Source organism: Rhinolophus hipposideros (genome assembly GCF_964194185.1).
Source record: "Rhinolophus hipposideros genome assembly, chromosome: 19".
Taxonomy (NCBI): Eukaryota; Metazoa; Chordata; class Mammalia; order Chiroptera; family Rhinolophidae; genus Rhinolophus; species Rhinolophus hipposideros.
Window position 1 is genome coordinate 4,117,594 of NC_138065.1, and position 11,592 is coordinate 4,129,185.

General features: G+C 50.3%; 2 protein-coding genes across 8 annotated transcripts in view; one reads left to right on the forward strand and one right to left on the reverse strand.

Moving 5' to 3' along the window:
* Nucleotides 1–6,697, forward strand: part of POGZ (pogo transposable element derived with ZNF domain) — a 41,052-nt gene extending 34,355 nt beyond the window's left edge. For all 6 annotated transcript variants that reach the window (XM_081025664.1, XM_081025667.1, XM_081025668.1 and 3 more), the window contains 7 exons: nt 1,070–1,204; nt 1,304–1,473; nt 1,621–1,761; nt 2,210–2,266; nt 2,446–2,558; nt 2,816–2,840; nt 2,972–6,697. In XM_081025664.1, the coding sequence (XP_080881790.1) occupies nt 1,070–1,204; nt 1,304–1,473; nt 1,621–1,761; nt 2,210–2,266; nt 2,446–2,558; nt 2,816–2,840; nt 2,972–4,643 (2,313 nt within the window). In that variant the 3' untranslated portion in view covers nt 4,644–6,697. The remainder of the gene's footprint in view (nt 1–1,069; nt 1,205–1,303; nt 1,474–1,620; nt 1,762–2,209; nt 2,267–2,445; nt 2,559–2,815; nt 2,841–2,971) is intronic.
* On the reverse strand, nt 5,723–9,923 carry PSMB4 (proteasome 20S subunit beta 4). Of its 2 annotated transcripts, XR_013991700.1 has the most exons (8): nt 9,751–9,923; nt 9,369–9,575; nt 8,952–9,098; nt 8,662–8,743; nt 8,161–8,277; nt 7,853–7,941; nt 7,568–7,648; nt 5,723–5,760 (listed from the first exon to the last, which is right to left on the reverse strand). XR_013991700.1 is itself a non-coding variant. In XM_081025670.1 (7 exons), the coding sequence occupies exons 1-7, from the start codon at nt 9,912–9,914 to the stop codon at nt 7,636–7,638; spliced, it is 819 nt and encodes a 272-aa protein (XP_080881796.1). In that variant the 5' UTR covers nt 9,915–9,923; the 3' UTR covers nt 7,524–7,635. The 2 variants fall into 2 exon arrangements, 1 of the variants encoding a protein (XP_080881796.1); XM_081025670.1 differs by lacking the exon at nt 5,723–5,760 and having other exon boundaries at nt 7,524–7,648.
* Between the last annotated feature and the right edge of the window lie 1,669 nt (nt 9,924–11,592).

Consider the following 11,592-nt stretch of genomic DNA (forward strand, 5'->3'; position numbering starts at 1 on the left):
TGGTTGGTGGGGTGGAATTCGGGGTTCAGCAGGACAAATGATGAGAGGGAAGGAAATGGAGGCCACTTCCTTAAAGCAGTTTGTCTCGGAAGGCGGGGACCGAGGGTGACCTGGGGAAGAGGCGGCCAGGGAGAATTTGTCGTGGCTGTTTTTAAGATGGAATAGACGTGGCCTTGTAAGATGCTGCAAGAAAGGAGCTGCTAGAGGAGAGCGAAGGAACAGAGAGGGCATAACATGGAGAACAAGATGGGTACACGTGAGTGCACGAGCACACGCTCGCACATGCACGCACTCATCTGCACAGTAGTGACTGCTGGTCGTCCTCTGATGTAGCGGCATGGAAATTGTCACTTGTAACTCAGAGGTTATAGCCTCCCCTTCTAGGGGAGAGAATCAGACATGGGTCTTGTTGAAGGACCTCACTGCTCGGCCGTTGGAATCCTCAGAGGGTCTGGCCCACAGGGAGGCATCTCCGTGTCAGCTGGTGTGTTAACAGGAAAACCAGCAAGGTGTGGAAGAGCACCGCCATTTATGTTGTAAAAGGAAAAGAGGGTGGTGACCGAGACATACGTGCCTGTTACATCATTAGATGCAGACCGTCCATCAAAGAAACGAGGAACGCGTTGTTTCTGTGCAAAGGGAGCGAGGGCCAGACTTGAAGGCAAACTTACAATATGAAGGAGCATAGAATAAGAAGTATGATTTCTTTTCACCATGTACATTTTCTTGCATTTAAAAAAACTGAGAACGAACACTGTTCAGAAGTAGGTGGCATGTCCTTATTGTAAAGATAAAGCAGGGGCAGGTAAAGCCTCACCACTCATCCAGGCGACCAGAGTGACTTAGGGAGACATGGTTTGGGGAACTAGTCATCCTGATTTTGAGCCCACCTTTTTTTGGCAGAGTGGGAGGTGGGGATTCTAGCGTTTGGCTGTGGGGTCACGTATTACTTTCTTATTCTTAAATCACCAACAGAAAGGTGGGAGGAATGCTGTGGTTGGCCTGCCTTCTCAGGAAAGAAAATTCACTGGGAACCATTAAAAGACTCTTGCTCTTTCCCCCCATTCAGAAGAGGAACGTTTATCACTGCAACAAATGCCGGCTGCAGTTTCTCTTCGCCAAGGACAAAATTGAACACAAGCTTCAGCACCATAAAACCTTCCGTAAACCCAAACAGCTGGAAGGTTTGAAACCAGGCACCAAGGTAGAGCCTTTGGCACCATTTCCCGTACAGACCCAGGAGGAGGAGGGCCTTCCAGTCTGTGCTTGCGCATGTCTCATCGTCCCTTTGCTTGACCCACAGGTGACAATCCGGGCTTCCCGAGGGCAGCCACGAACTGTCCCCGTCTCCTCCAGTGACGCACCTGCCAGCGCCTTGCAGGAGGCAGGATCGCTGAGCTCAACAGACCCTCTGCCCGTCTTCCTCTACCCCCCTGTCCAGCGCAGCATCCAGAAGAGAGCAGTCCGGAAAATGTCAGTGCCACCTGCTGGAGGCTGGGGGGATGGGTGCCTGTGGCCGGTGCAGTGGGGCAGCCGTGTGCACCGCCCCGCCTGTCGTCGGAAGGCCCTGCAGGTGGGGCTCCAGAGGCAGTGATGAGCATCTTCCCTGTTGCTTGACAGGAGTGTCATGGGCCGGCAGACGTGTCTGGAGTGCAGCTTTGAGATCCCGGATTTCCCGAATCATTTCCCAACTTACGTTCACTGCTCTCTGTGCCGCTATAGCACGTGCTGCTCTCGAGCGTATGCCAACCACATGATCAAGTAAGTCACGAGTAACCAGGGTTTCCCTCTGGGAGTTTCCCTCAGGACCCTCCCCTATTCACACAGCATGTTTTCTCCTCCACTCTTAGAGCTGTTGTCCCTCACCGAGCAGGGGAAGCAGCCAGTCTGTGTTCACATGGCTGGCTGCTCTTGCTCTGCTCTGGCGGGACTTCTTCTCCAGGTGTGGTCCAAGGACCGGCCCCGCTCCCGGAAGCACGTTAGGAGCGCAGCCGCCGGGCCCCCCCCAGCCTGTGCGGTCCAGTGTGCATTTCTACAGGCCTCCGTGGCTCACAAGCGTGTTAGTGAAAAGAGGAATACGATAGGAGAACGGGCTTGGGCTGAGCTAGGATGCCGAGAAGGGGGTCTCGATGGGGCCTCTGTCTGGTGCTGATCTCTAGTCCAACCTGCAGAGCCCTGGGACTCACACCACCGTTTCTTTGTTTCTCAGCAATCATGTTCCACGGAAGAGCCCCAAGTATTTGGCTTTGTTTAAAAATTCTGTGAGGTAAGGAAAAGTGACGGACGGTCTCTTAATTTTTCAAGTTTTTACATTGGCGCCTTGTAACTGTTCGGGGAGGGTGGGCATGTGATAAGGAGGGACGCCCCTTTATTAAGTACGCCTCCTAGCTTTCCCCTAGCGTCCCTGCTGCGTGTGTCTTAGGTTCTCTTGGCTCTCTCTCGTAGTGGAATCAAGCTGGCCTGCACGTCCTGTACCTTTGTTACCTCTGTGGGAGATGCTATGGCCAAGCATTTGGTATTCAACCCCTCGCACAGATCCAGCAGCATCCTGCCGCGAGGTAAGTAGGAGGGGGGGCTTGGGAGGGCAAGAAAAAGCGAGGAGGATACAGGGGACAGTGCGCCAGAAGCATCCCTGCGGGGCCTGACCATCCACTCTTTCCACATACTCCACCCAGTGGGAGCGATCCAAGCTGAAGTGTGTATAAGACTGAGCAGGTAGTCGCTTTGCTTTTCTGGTTGAAATCCCAGACACTGTCTTTGGAAGGCTCGTTTCTCCACGGAGCTAACTTTTTCTTATTGTCTCATTTTGTCACAGGACTGACTTGGATATCTCACTCAAGGTAACAGACTCCCTTCATGGTTTCGTTTCTGTTTCGCAGTGTGTTTGGTCTTTATTATTATTAATTACTATTACTGTTGTTGTTTCGTTTTGCTGGTTTAACTTAGTCTTCCTGTCTTTGCTGACCCTTAGGCTTGGCCAGACGCGTGACCGAGTGCATGACCGGAACTTGAAGAACATGTACCCTCCCCCTTCCCTCCCCCCTAACAAAGCTGCCACTGTGAAGTCTGCGGGGGCCGCCCCAGCTGATCCTGCAGAGCTGCCGCCTCCCGTGGCCCAGGCACTCCCGTCCCCGGCATCCACCGCCACCCCTCCGCCAACCTCCACCCCGCCCCAGCCCTCAGCCCTTCCGCCCTTGGCCGCAGAGGGGGCCGAATGTCTGAATGTGGACGAGCAGGACGAAGGGAGCCCCGCCACCCAGGATCCCGAGCCCACCGCGGGGGGCGGGAACAGCGGTGGGGTTGGCAAGAAGGAGCAGCTGTCGGTGAAGAAGCTCCGCGCGGTGCTGTTCGCCCTGTGCTGTAACACTGAGCAGGCGGCCGAGCACTTCCGGAACCCGCAGCGGCGTATTCGCCGCTGGCTGCGGCGCTTCCAGGCCTCCCAGGGGGAGAACCTAGAGGGCAAATACCTGAGCTTCGAGGCGGAAGAGAAACTGGCTGAGTGGGTGCTGACCCAGCGAGAGCAGCAGCTGCCCGTGAATGAGGAGACCTTGTTCCAGAAGGCCACCAAAATAGGACGTGCTCTGGAGGGGGGGTTTAAAATCTCCTACGAGTGGGCCGTGCGCTTCATGCTGCGGCACCACCTGACGCCCCACGCGCGGCGCGCCGTGGCGCACACGCTGCCGAAGGACGTGGCGGAGAGCGCGGGACTCTTCATTGAGTTCGTCCAGCGGCAGATCCACAACCAGGACCTCTCCTTGGCTATGATCGTGGCCATTGATGAGATCTCCTTGTTCCTGGATACGGAGGTGCTGAGCAGTGACGACCGCAAGGAGAACGCCCTGCAGACGGTGGGCACGGGGGAGCCGTGGTGTGACGTGGTGCTGGCCATTCTGGCCGACGGCACGGTCCTCCCCACCCTGGTCTGCTACCGAGGACACGTGGACCGGCCCGCTGACATGCCGGACTCCATCTTGCTGGAGGCCAAGGAGAGCGGCTACAGTGACGACGAGATCATGGAGCTGTGGGCCACCCGCGTGTGGCGGAAGCACACGGCCTGCCAGCGCAGCAAAGGCATGCTGGTCATGGACTGCCACCGCAGCCACCTGTCAGAGGAGGTGCTGGCTTTGCTCAGTGCCTCCAGCACTCTCCCCGCGGTGGTCCCAGCAGGCTGCAGCTCCAAAATCCAGCCCTTAGATGTGTGCATCAAACGAACGGTCAAGAACTTCCTGCACAAAAAGTGGAAGGAGCAGGCCCGGGAAATGGCGGATAGTGCCTGTGATTCTGGTGTCCTGCTGCAGCTGGTGCTGGCCTGGCTGGCCGAGGTGCTGGCCGTCATTGGGGACTGTCCCGAGCTGGTGCAGCGGTCCTTCCTGGTGGCCAGCGTGCTGCCTGGCCCCGATGGCAACATGAACTCCCCCACGAGAAATGCTGACATGCAGGAGGAGCTAATCGCCTCCCTGGAGGAGCAGCTGAAGCTGAGTGGGGAACAGTCTGAGGAGCCCTCGGCTTCCACTCCGCGGCCCAGGTCATCTCCGGAAGAGACAGTTGAGCCTGAGAGCCTTCACCAGCTCTTTGAGGGTGAAAGCGAGACCGAGTCTTTCTACGGCTTTGAAGAAGCTGACCTAGATCTGATGGAGATTTGAGGGGGGGTCAAGTGGGGGTGTGGAGTTGGGGGTGGGAAAGTGTGAGGGAGGGGTGAGGGGTTTAGGGAAAAGGGGGTATACCAGGTGGGGTATTTGGTTTATATTTTTTAATTTTATGCCACCGCTGCCCCTGATAATGACTTAATTTCCCTGTGGATTTGTGGATTATTAGGAAAACCAATAGTAATCACGTCTGAGCCGAGGAGCTGGCCCATTGGTCATTCACTTATGCTAAAAACAGGTTTTTGTGACTTTTTTTAAAAATTGAAATCACTGTGTTTGGTATTTTTCTGACAAAATCAAGAAAAGGAAAAAAAATACTTCGTGGGTGAATGTTAAACTTTTTGTTTCCCCTTTTACCTCAATTGTATCATAGTACATCTGGGTTTGTTAGTTTGTTTTACTGTGTGGCCAACGGCGGCATGATGCTATCCAACTATTGTCAATGTGAGAACATTTCTGAAGATGGGAAAGATAAAATTATGTAGCTCACAAACTGGTTTATTATATATGGATAAAAAACTTTTTTCATTGTGGTCTTAACACTTTTATATAAAAATGAAAATGGAAAAAAAAAAATCCCACTGAACTCTCTCCTCCTTTCTTACCTTCCCTCTCCAGAGATGTTGGTTTCTACAGCAACTCTAGATATAAAATTGTGGCTTTAAAAATGCATGAAACCACCTTGAGTCATCCAGAATGATGAATAGAATTTGTTCCCTCACCACCCACCCTCCAACAAAAACACGACAGAATCAGTATCCTTTGCACTTGCCATCCTTGGCCCCTGCGCCCATTCTCACACCATCACCCTGGACAAAGCCTCATACACGAGTCATTAGCAAGCAAGAGGTACTGAGGTGACCACACGAGAGTTAGGGCAGGAATTGTTCCCAGTGTGGGGTCTTCATCCTGCAGACCCCCCAGGGGCAGTCCCCGCCTTGAACTTCATCTGTTGAGTGGACAGCGTGCCTGTTCAAGAGACCACATGTCGTACAGCCAGGAGCGAATTGTGCAAGAACTTAAGTGTTGAACTTGAAAGACAGACCACTTGTTGAAGTCCTGCTTTTACCCTGTGGCTTTCCCGTTTCTCTTAATGCTTAGAGAAGAATCTGACCTGAAGAAGAAACATACGGGGATGTGCACAAAGAAAAAGACAGGAATTTTATTTTTCACTGCCAGCTTCAAGGAAAAAATTTTTTCTACAGTTTGCATGAGGGATTTTTTAAAAAATTGTATGTACTCATGGTTATAAACTAAAATGTACTATAACATAGAGAAAAGGAACAAAAATCCAAGTCCATTTTTCCCACAGCTACACCATTCTTCTGTCCATCCTGAGGCTTTCGGCAGCGTTGCCTCCTGTGAGCCGAGGAGGCAACCTGCAGGCTTGTAAATGGTTCGTCTTTAGAATGTACATAAGTGGAACATTTAATAAAATGAGGGGATATGGGTTTATAAACAATGTGTTTTGTTTTTATTTTCTAGGTAACCCTATTTTAATAGGCTTTCACAGACTGGCAAACGTTCAAGATGTGATGGGCCTGGTGGTACAGGTGTGATGTTTGTTACCACCTGTTTCTCCTCACCCCCATTTTTTTGTTTGTTTTGTAACCCCCAGAACACTATAATATAGTGAACTGGACTGACCCCTCCCATAAACAGCTTGGCCAGCTCTGTACATCTGAAAACTGAACGGAGGATCTTTCTGGGTTTCCCTTCCCCAGCTTTTCGCCTGATGCCACTGACAGAATATGGACTTTCAAGTCAACCCTTTGCCTTTCACAAAGATCAAGAACTATGGTCACCTCCGTCTACAGCGACCTAATCCTCCCCCTGGTAGTCTCTGCAGCCCCAGCATTAGAGCTGAGTTCCTGGCCTCTGCACACTAGGACTTCTCAATGGCTCATTGTTTTAAGACCATAATACCAACAGGGGGTCAGCTGGGTTTTGGCCAGGAAGTTACCGTTGTGGACTCCGCCTGCATGGCTTAGTAGTAGAAGGACTTTTTTTTGTTTTTTTTTTATAATTCAGTTTAATCAATAAACAAGTATTTATTGAATAATTTCTGTGTTGAGACTGAATGTGTAGAATATTCAAATTGAAAGCTCATGGTTTTCTTTTGCTTACATGTACTCGTGATCATGGATGTCAGAAATGGAGGGATGTTTTGTTTTCTCATCTCTCTCATCACTGAATTTCTGTCAGTTTTGGGTTTGCTAACTACACTACTTTTTAAAAAAGGTTTAGAGAATATATATCAGAATTACCTATGGTGTATTTTTAAAATTGGGTTTAACACCATTCCAGGGGTGGAATTTCGCTAATGCCCCCAACTGTCTCACAACCGCAACTAGGACTTTTTAATGAACAACTTGCGTGAGGTTTTGTGACAGCACTAGAAATTAGATTTAGACACGTTTAGGTTAAATGTTGAAATTACTTAGTATTCTCCATATGGAGGTTGGACGGGGGAGGGATTGAGGCTGTAGGTTCCAACCTGGGGGTAACCTTATACAGAGCAGCTCTAATACATGCTACATTTCTATCTTTGAAATGGTGTTTTAACTAAAACCACATTTGCAGCCAACATTAACCAGAAACTATATTAGAATCTAGCGCAAGGGTGGAAAAATACTAAACACAAAGGCCAATTATGTTATCACACAAGGATTACGCCTGGCTTCTACACAAAGCTGCCTTCAGTACAGACCCAAATGAAGCTGGTAGTGGGTTTTCTGTATTGTCATGCAGAGAACTATTTGCTGTAAAAACCAAGAGCCCCAGGGTTCTCTGACCAGGGAGGGAGATGGCATATGGCAGTACTTAGTGGTTTCACTCTTGGTGTGACCTAGTCAGACAGAATACAACCAGTCGGCAAGCATTTCAAGAGTTGTTTTTATTTTACAAAAAGAAAAGTCTACCTTTGAACCAGCCAAGTTCAAAGTTGGAAGAAGGGTACAACTTCAGTTCTGGATAATCCTCCGGTATTTTATTCAAAGCCGCTAAAAAGGAAGAGAGCATAAAATTGTGAAGCCATAGGGAGAGGAATCAATTCCCAAAAGCAGCTCTATCCTCCAACCAAAACACATTCCACCCAGACAATTTCTGGGTTGAGATTTCAGAAGAACACAGCTTAGTGCAAGCCAAGGAGCCTCCCAGCTCCTCTACCACCTGTTTTTTTCTACTGTAATTTTAATTTCAGTCACCTGATCATGTGGGCAATATCCCAGTTGGTCTCTGCAGACAGTGGCCCCTCTATTTCAACACCTTTTTCGGTCACAGTAGCGATTTGAAACTGAAAAGAAAGCAGAGCTCTCAATGAAAATGCCCACCCCCACATGAAATGGGTCTCGGGCCTGGTCAAAGGTCAAGTAGAAGGTCTTGCCCTAGTATGAAAAGAGGAGACAGTAACGTGGGGCAATCTGTTCTTCAAACCACAGAGACCCCAGGCATTTGCATGTACCCAGAACCTGCCAATTAGAGCCCCATCACCTTTCTTCACACCCCTCCTCACCCGGTTATAAGAACGGGCATCTCGATAGTACAGCACTCGCATGCAGCGTTCCACTAGCTCTCGGGCCTCAGTCTGGTTCAGCACTGGCTGCTTCTCCAGAGTTTCTCGCAGCAGAGGCTAGAGATTAAGGGGGAAAAAACATGGGAGATATCGGGCTGAATACCAAGCGATTTGTCTCAAATCCATGGTGCAATATGCACAAATCAGTGGAAAGGTGACATTCCACCTGTTGCCTTACCAGTAGGAACTCTCTTTACTTGTGCTAAGACCTACCTAAAAAGAAAGTTCTAGGGTGTCCTCTTTCCACATATCTACTGACTCCTGAACGTACTACCTTGTCATTGGAACATAAGTGGACCACAAAGAGAACCATCTGCCCAGCAGTAGGGATCCTAACCTTTTCTTCACGTCAGAATTTCAAGGGAAGAACAAGCACACAACCCACTAAGCCCCACTACCTTCTGTCTCTCCCCCTCCTGCATCTCTCAACTGACTGCTTACCTGGGCCAAGTATGCACCATAACCAGTGGCCAGCGAAGGGGCTTCATAGGCGACACCAAGCATGTCCACGTAACCCAGGAAGCTAACAGGACACAACACGTCAAAGAACTGATGTCACCTTAGGTTCCTGTATCTTAGCTGAAGGATGCGGGCCATGGGGTGTGAGTTAGAAGCGGGATTTCATGGGATCTGAGTTAGAAGCGGGATTTGCTCAGGGGTAAGACACAGACCCTACACAGGCACCAGAGGTTAGATTGTCAAGGAAATAAGTTATCTATGTTCAAATCAACCTCTCTCCATCAGAATAGCCTCCGATGACCATGGTGTTCCACAGGGGGTTCATCTTGGACCGGCGGCTGTACATGGCCCTGGTCAGCCAGGAGTGAATAGCTCTGGGGCTGTAGCTGTGCCCATCTCCCAACAACTCCTCATCAATCCTTAGGAAAAGATGGTCAGAAAAGGGACAGCATGAAAGTCGGGATTTCCATACCCCGAAAAAAAAAAAGACGTCCACACAGTCATCCCCACTTTACACTCCCTGATGTGGAAAGCTATTTACTGCACGCCCCCTGTCCGACCCCCAACAAGCCTCCCTGGCCGCTGCTGCAGCCTCAAGTGCCCCCACCTCAGCACTTCTTAAGGGGACGAAACAAAGCGCGGATCCCCCTCCGCACTTGGGAACTTCGCCTGCTCTCCAGTAGACTTACACCATCTGGCCGAGAACCTGCTTCAAATACTGGAAATCGGCGTAGTCTCCGGAAGCCCCCAGCATGGTGGTGTCGTTGACTCGCATGATGCGGGAGATGTTCCGGAAACGAGCCAGGGAACCGTAGGAGCCCAGCATGTCTGCTGCAATCACCACGCCGCCGTCAAACTTCACGCCCAGGACGGAGGTCCCGGTCACCATGGGGTTCCTGGACAGAGGGAGGGAGGCCGGGGAAGGGCCTGAGTGCGCTGCCCGCGCGGCGGGCTCCGCTCCGGGCTCTCCGTGGCCCCTTCCCTTCCCCGGCCTCTGCGGCCCGAGCTCGCCCCTCGCCATCCCCGGCTCTCTCGGAACCCGCCGGCCGCGCCGGGCCTCCCACAACTTACTGAGTGCGCGTAATCGGGCCGCCGTGGAGCGCGGACGCCGGGTCCACCCAGCAGCCGGGAGTGGGCGGGACGCGGTAAAACTGCCCCGGGGCCGGACCCCCAGCCCACAGCCCGGACCGCGACTCGCAGAACGATTCCATCTTAGTCACGGTAGCAGAAGACATGAGCGCGCTTGCGCCAACGGAAGCGGAAGTGACCTTGGGGTGCCACACCTCTCCTTCCTGCGAGCCGCTTCCGGCCGCCACATTGATGAGGTCATGAGGGCGCCTACCGTCCTCCTGAGCAGCCACGGGGACCAGAGTGGGAATTGCGCGACGTCAGATCACTCCGCAGTAGAGTGTGGACTAGGTCAGAGGGTTATGGACTCGGTCAGAGGGTTATGGACTCGGTCAGAGGGTTATGGACTAGGTCAGAGGGTTATGACGCACAAATTCAAGGAAGAAGAGAGCGGTGTGGGAGGTAGGTATGGGGTCCACTTCAAGATACTGACCCTTAGGGAGGAGGCCGCATTGCTTCTGTCGTCTTTGGATCCTCGTCAAAAAGCGCCCCATGAGGGGCCGGCCCTGTGGCTTAGGCGTTAGAGCTCCATGCTCTTAACTTGGAAAGGTACGGGTTCGATTCCCACATGGGCCCGCGGGCTCTCAACCACAGGTTGCCAGTTCGATTCCTGGAGTCCACAAGGAATGGTGGGCTGAGCCCCCTGCAATTAGCAAAGGCAACTGGACCTGGAGCTGCTGAGCTGCGCCCTCCACAACTAAGACTGAAAGGACAACAACTTGACTTGGAAAAAAGTCCTGGAAGTACACACTGTTCCCCAATAGAGTCCTGTTCCCCTTTCCCAATAAAATCTTTCAGAAAACAACAACAAAACAAAACAAACAAAAAAACACACCTGTTTGAAATAGGTAACATTCACAGGTCCCAGAGATCAGGGTGTGGATATACCTTTGTCAGCCATTATCAGCCTACCATATCTGGAATTAGAAGTCCCTGATTTGATATTTTATACCTTTATAATTGAAAACCAAAACACATGCAGAAAACCACACAGAACAAATGTATGACTTAATGAATGATAAGGCAAACACTCTAGAAAGTACCACCCAGCCCAAGAAGTGGAACTTCTTCAGCCACCCCAGGACCAATCACAATTGTCTCCCCTCCCCAAAGATTAGCCACTATTCTGACTTTTATGATAAACACTCCCTTGTATTTCTTTATAGTTTTATCATCCAAGTGTGCCTCTCTGGATACTATACTTAAGTCTTTCTCATTTCTTTGATTTGATATGTATTTTGAGTTTCTTAATCTGATTCCCTCCTCCATCCCTTTCTTTTTGTATCACTTTGTATGTTAAAGACCCCAGGATGTTTGACCCGTGTACCCTACGTTCTGCCTGTACTGTGGGTTCTGCTGATTGCATACTAAGAGTGTGACCAAACATGTGTTTCTGTCCTCTGCATTTCCTGTATGTGGGCACAGCAATTCAATCCAGAAGACTGAGGTTTGATGCCTTTGGCAAGAGTATAGGTGGTGGTGTGTTCTTCCATCAGGAGGCCCATTGTGCCTTGTCGTCTCTCTTTTTTGTGATGTTAGCAATTGCTGCTGTTCAGTTAATTTATTTGGTGTTACAAAATAATGATACTCATTCTATTATTTTATTTGCATTCATTAGATTGAATATGTTCATAAAGAGACACCCTATTTACCTTTTGGTTACTAAGTGTTAAGCTCATATAAGAAAGGCAGAATAAATGCTTGATTCTCTCTTTAATGACTTTTAAGACGACTTTGCCCCTATTATTATCTACATGTGACCAGTTAAGCCTCTTTTATATTTTT

What these genes read in the sequence shown, in the direction of transcription:
- PSMB4 (XM_081025670.1), bottom strand. Translation starts at nt 9,914, where the DNA reads ATGTCTTCTGCTACCGTGACTAAGATGGAATCGTTCTGCGAGTCGCGG. An exon ending in CAGGTTCTCGGCCAGATGGT is followed by an intron (nt 9,099 to 9,368) that starts GTAAGTCTACTG and finishes TCTTTTCCTAAG; the next exon opens with GATTGATGAGGAGTTGTTGG. An exon ending in ATGGTGCATACTTGGCCCAG is followed by an intron (nt 8,278 to 8,661) that starts GTAAGCAGTCAG and finishes CTTAATCTCTAG; the next exon opens with CCTCTGCTGCGAGAAACTCT.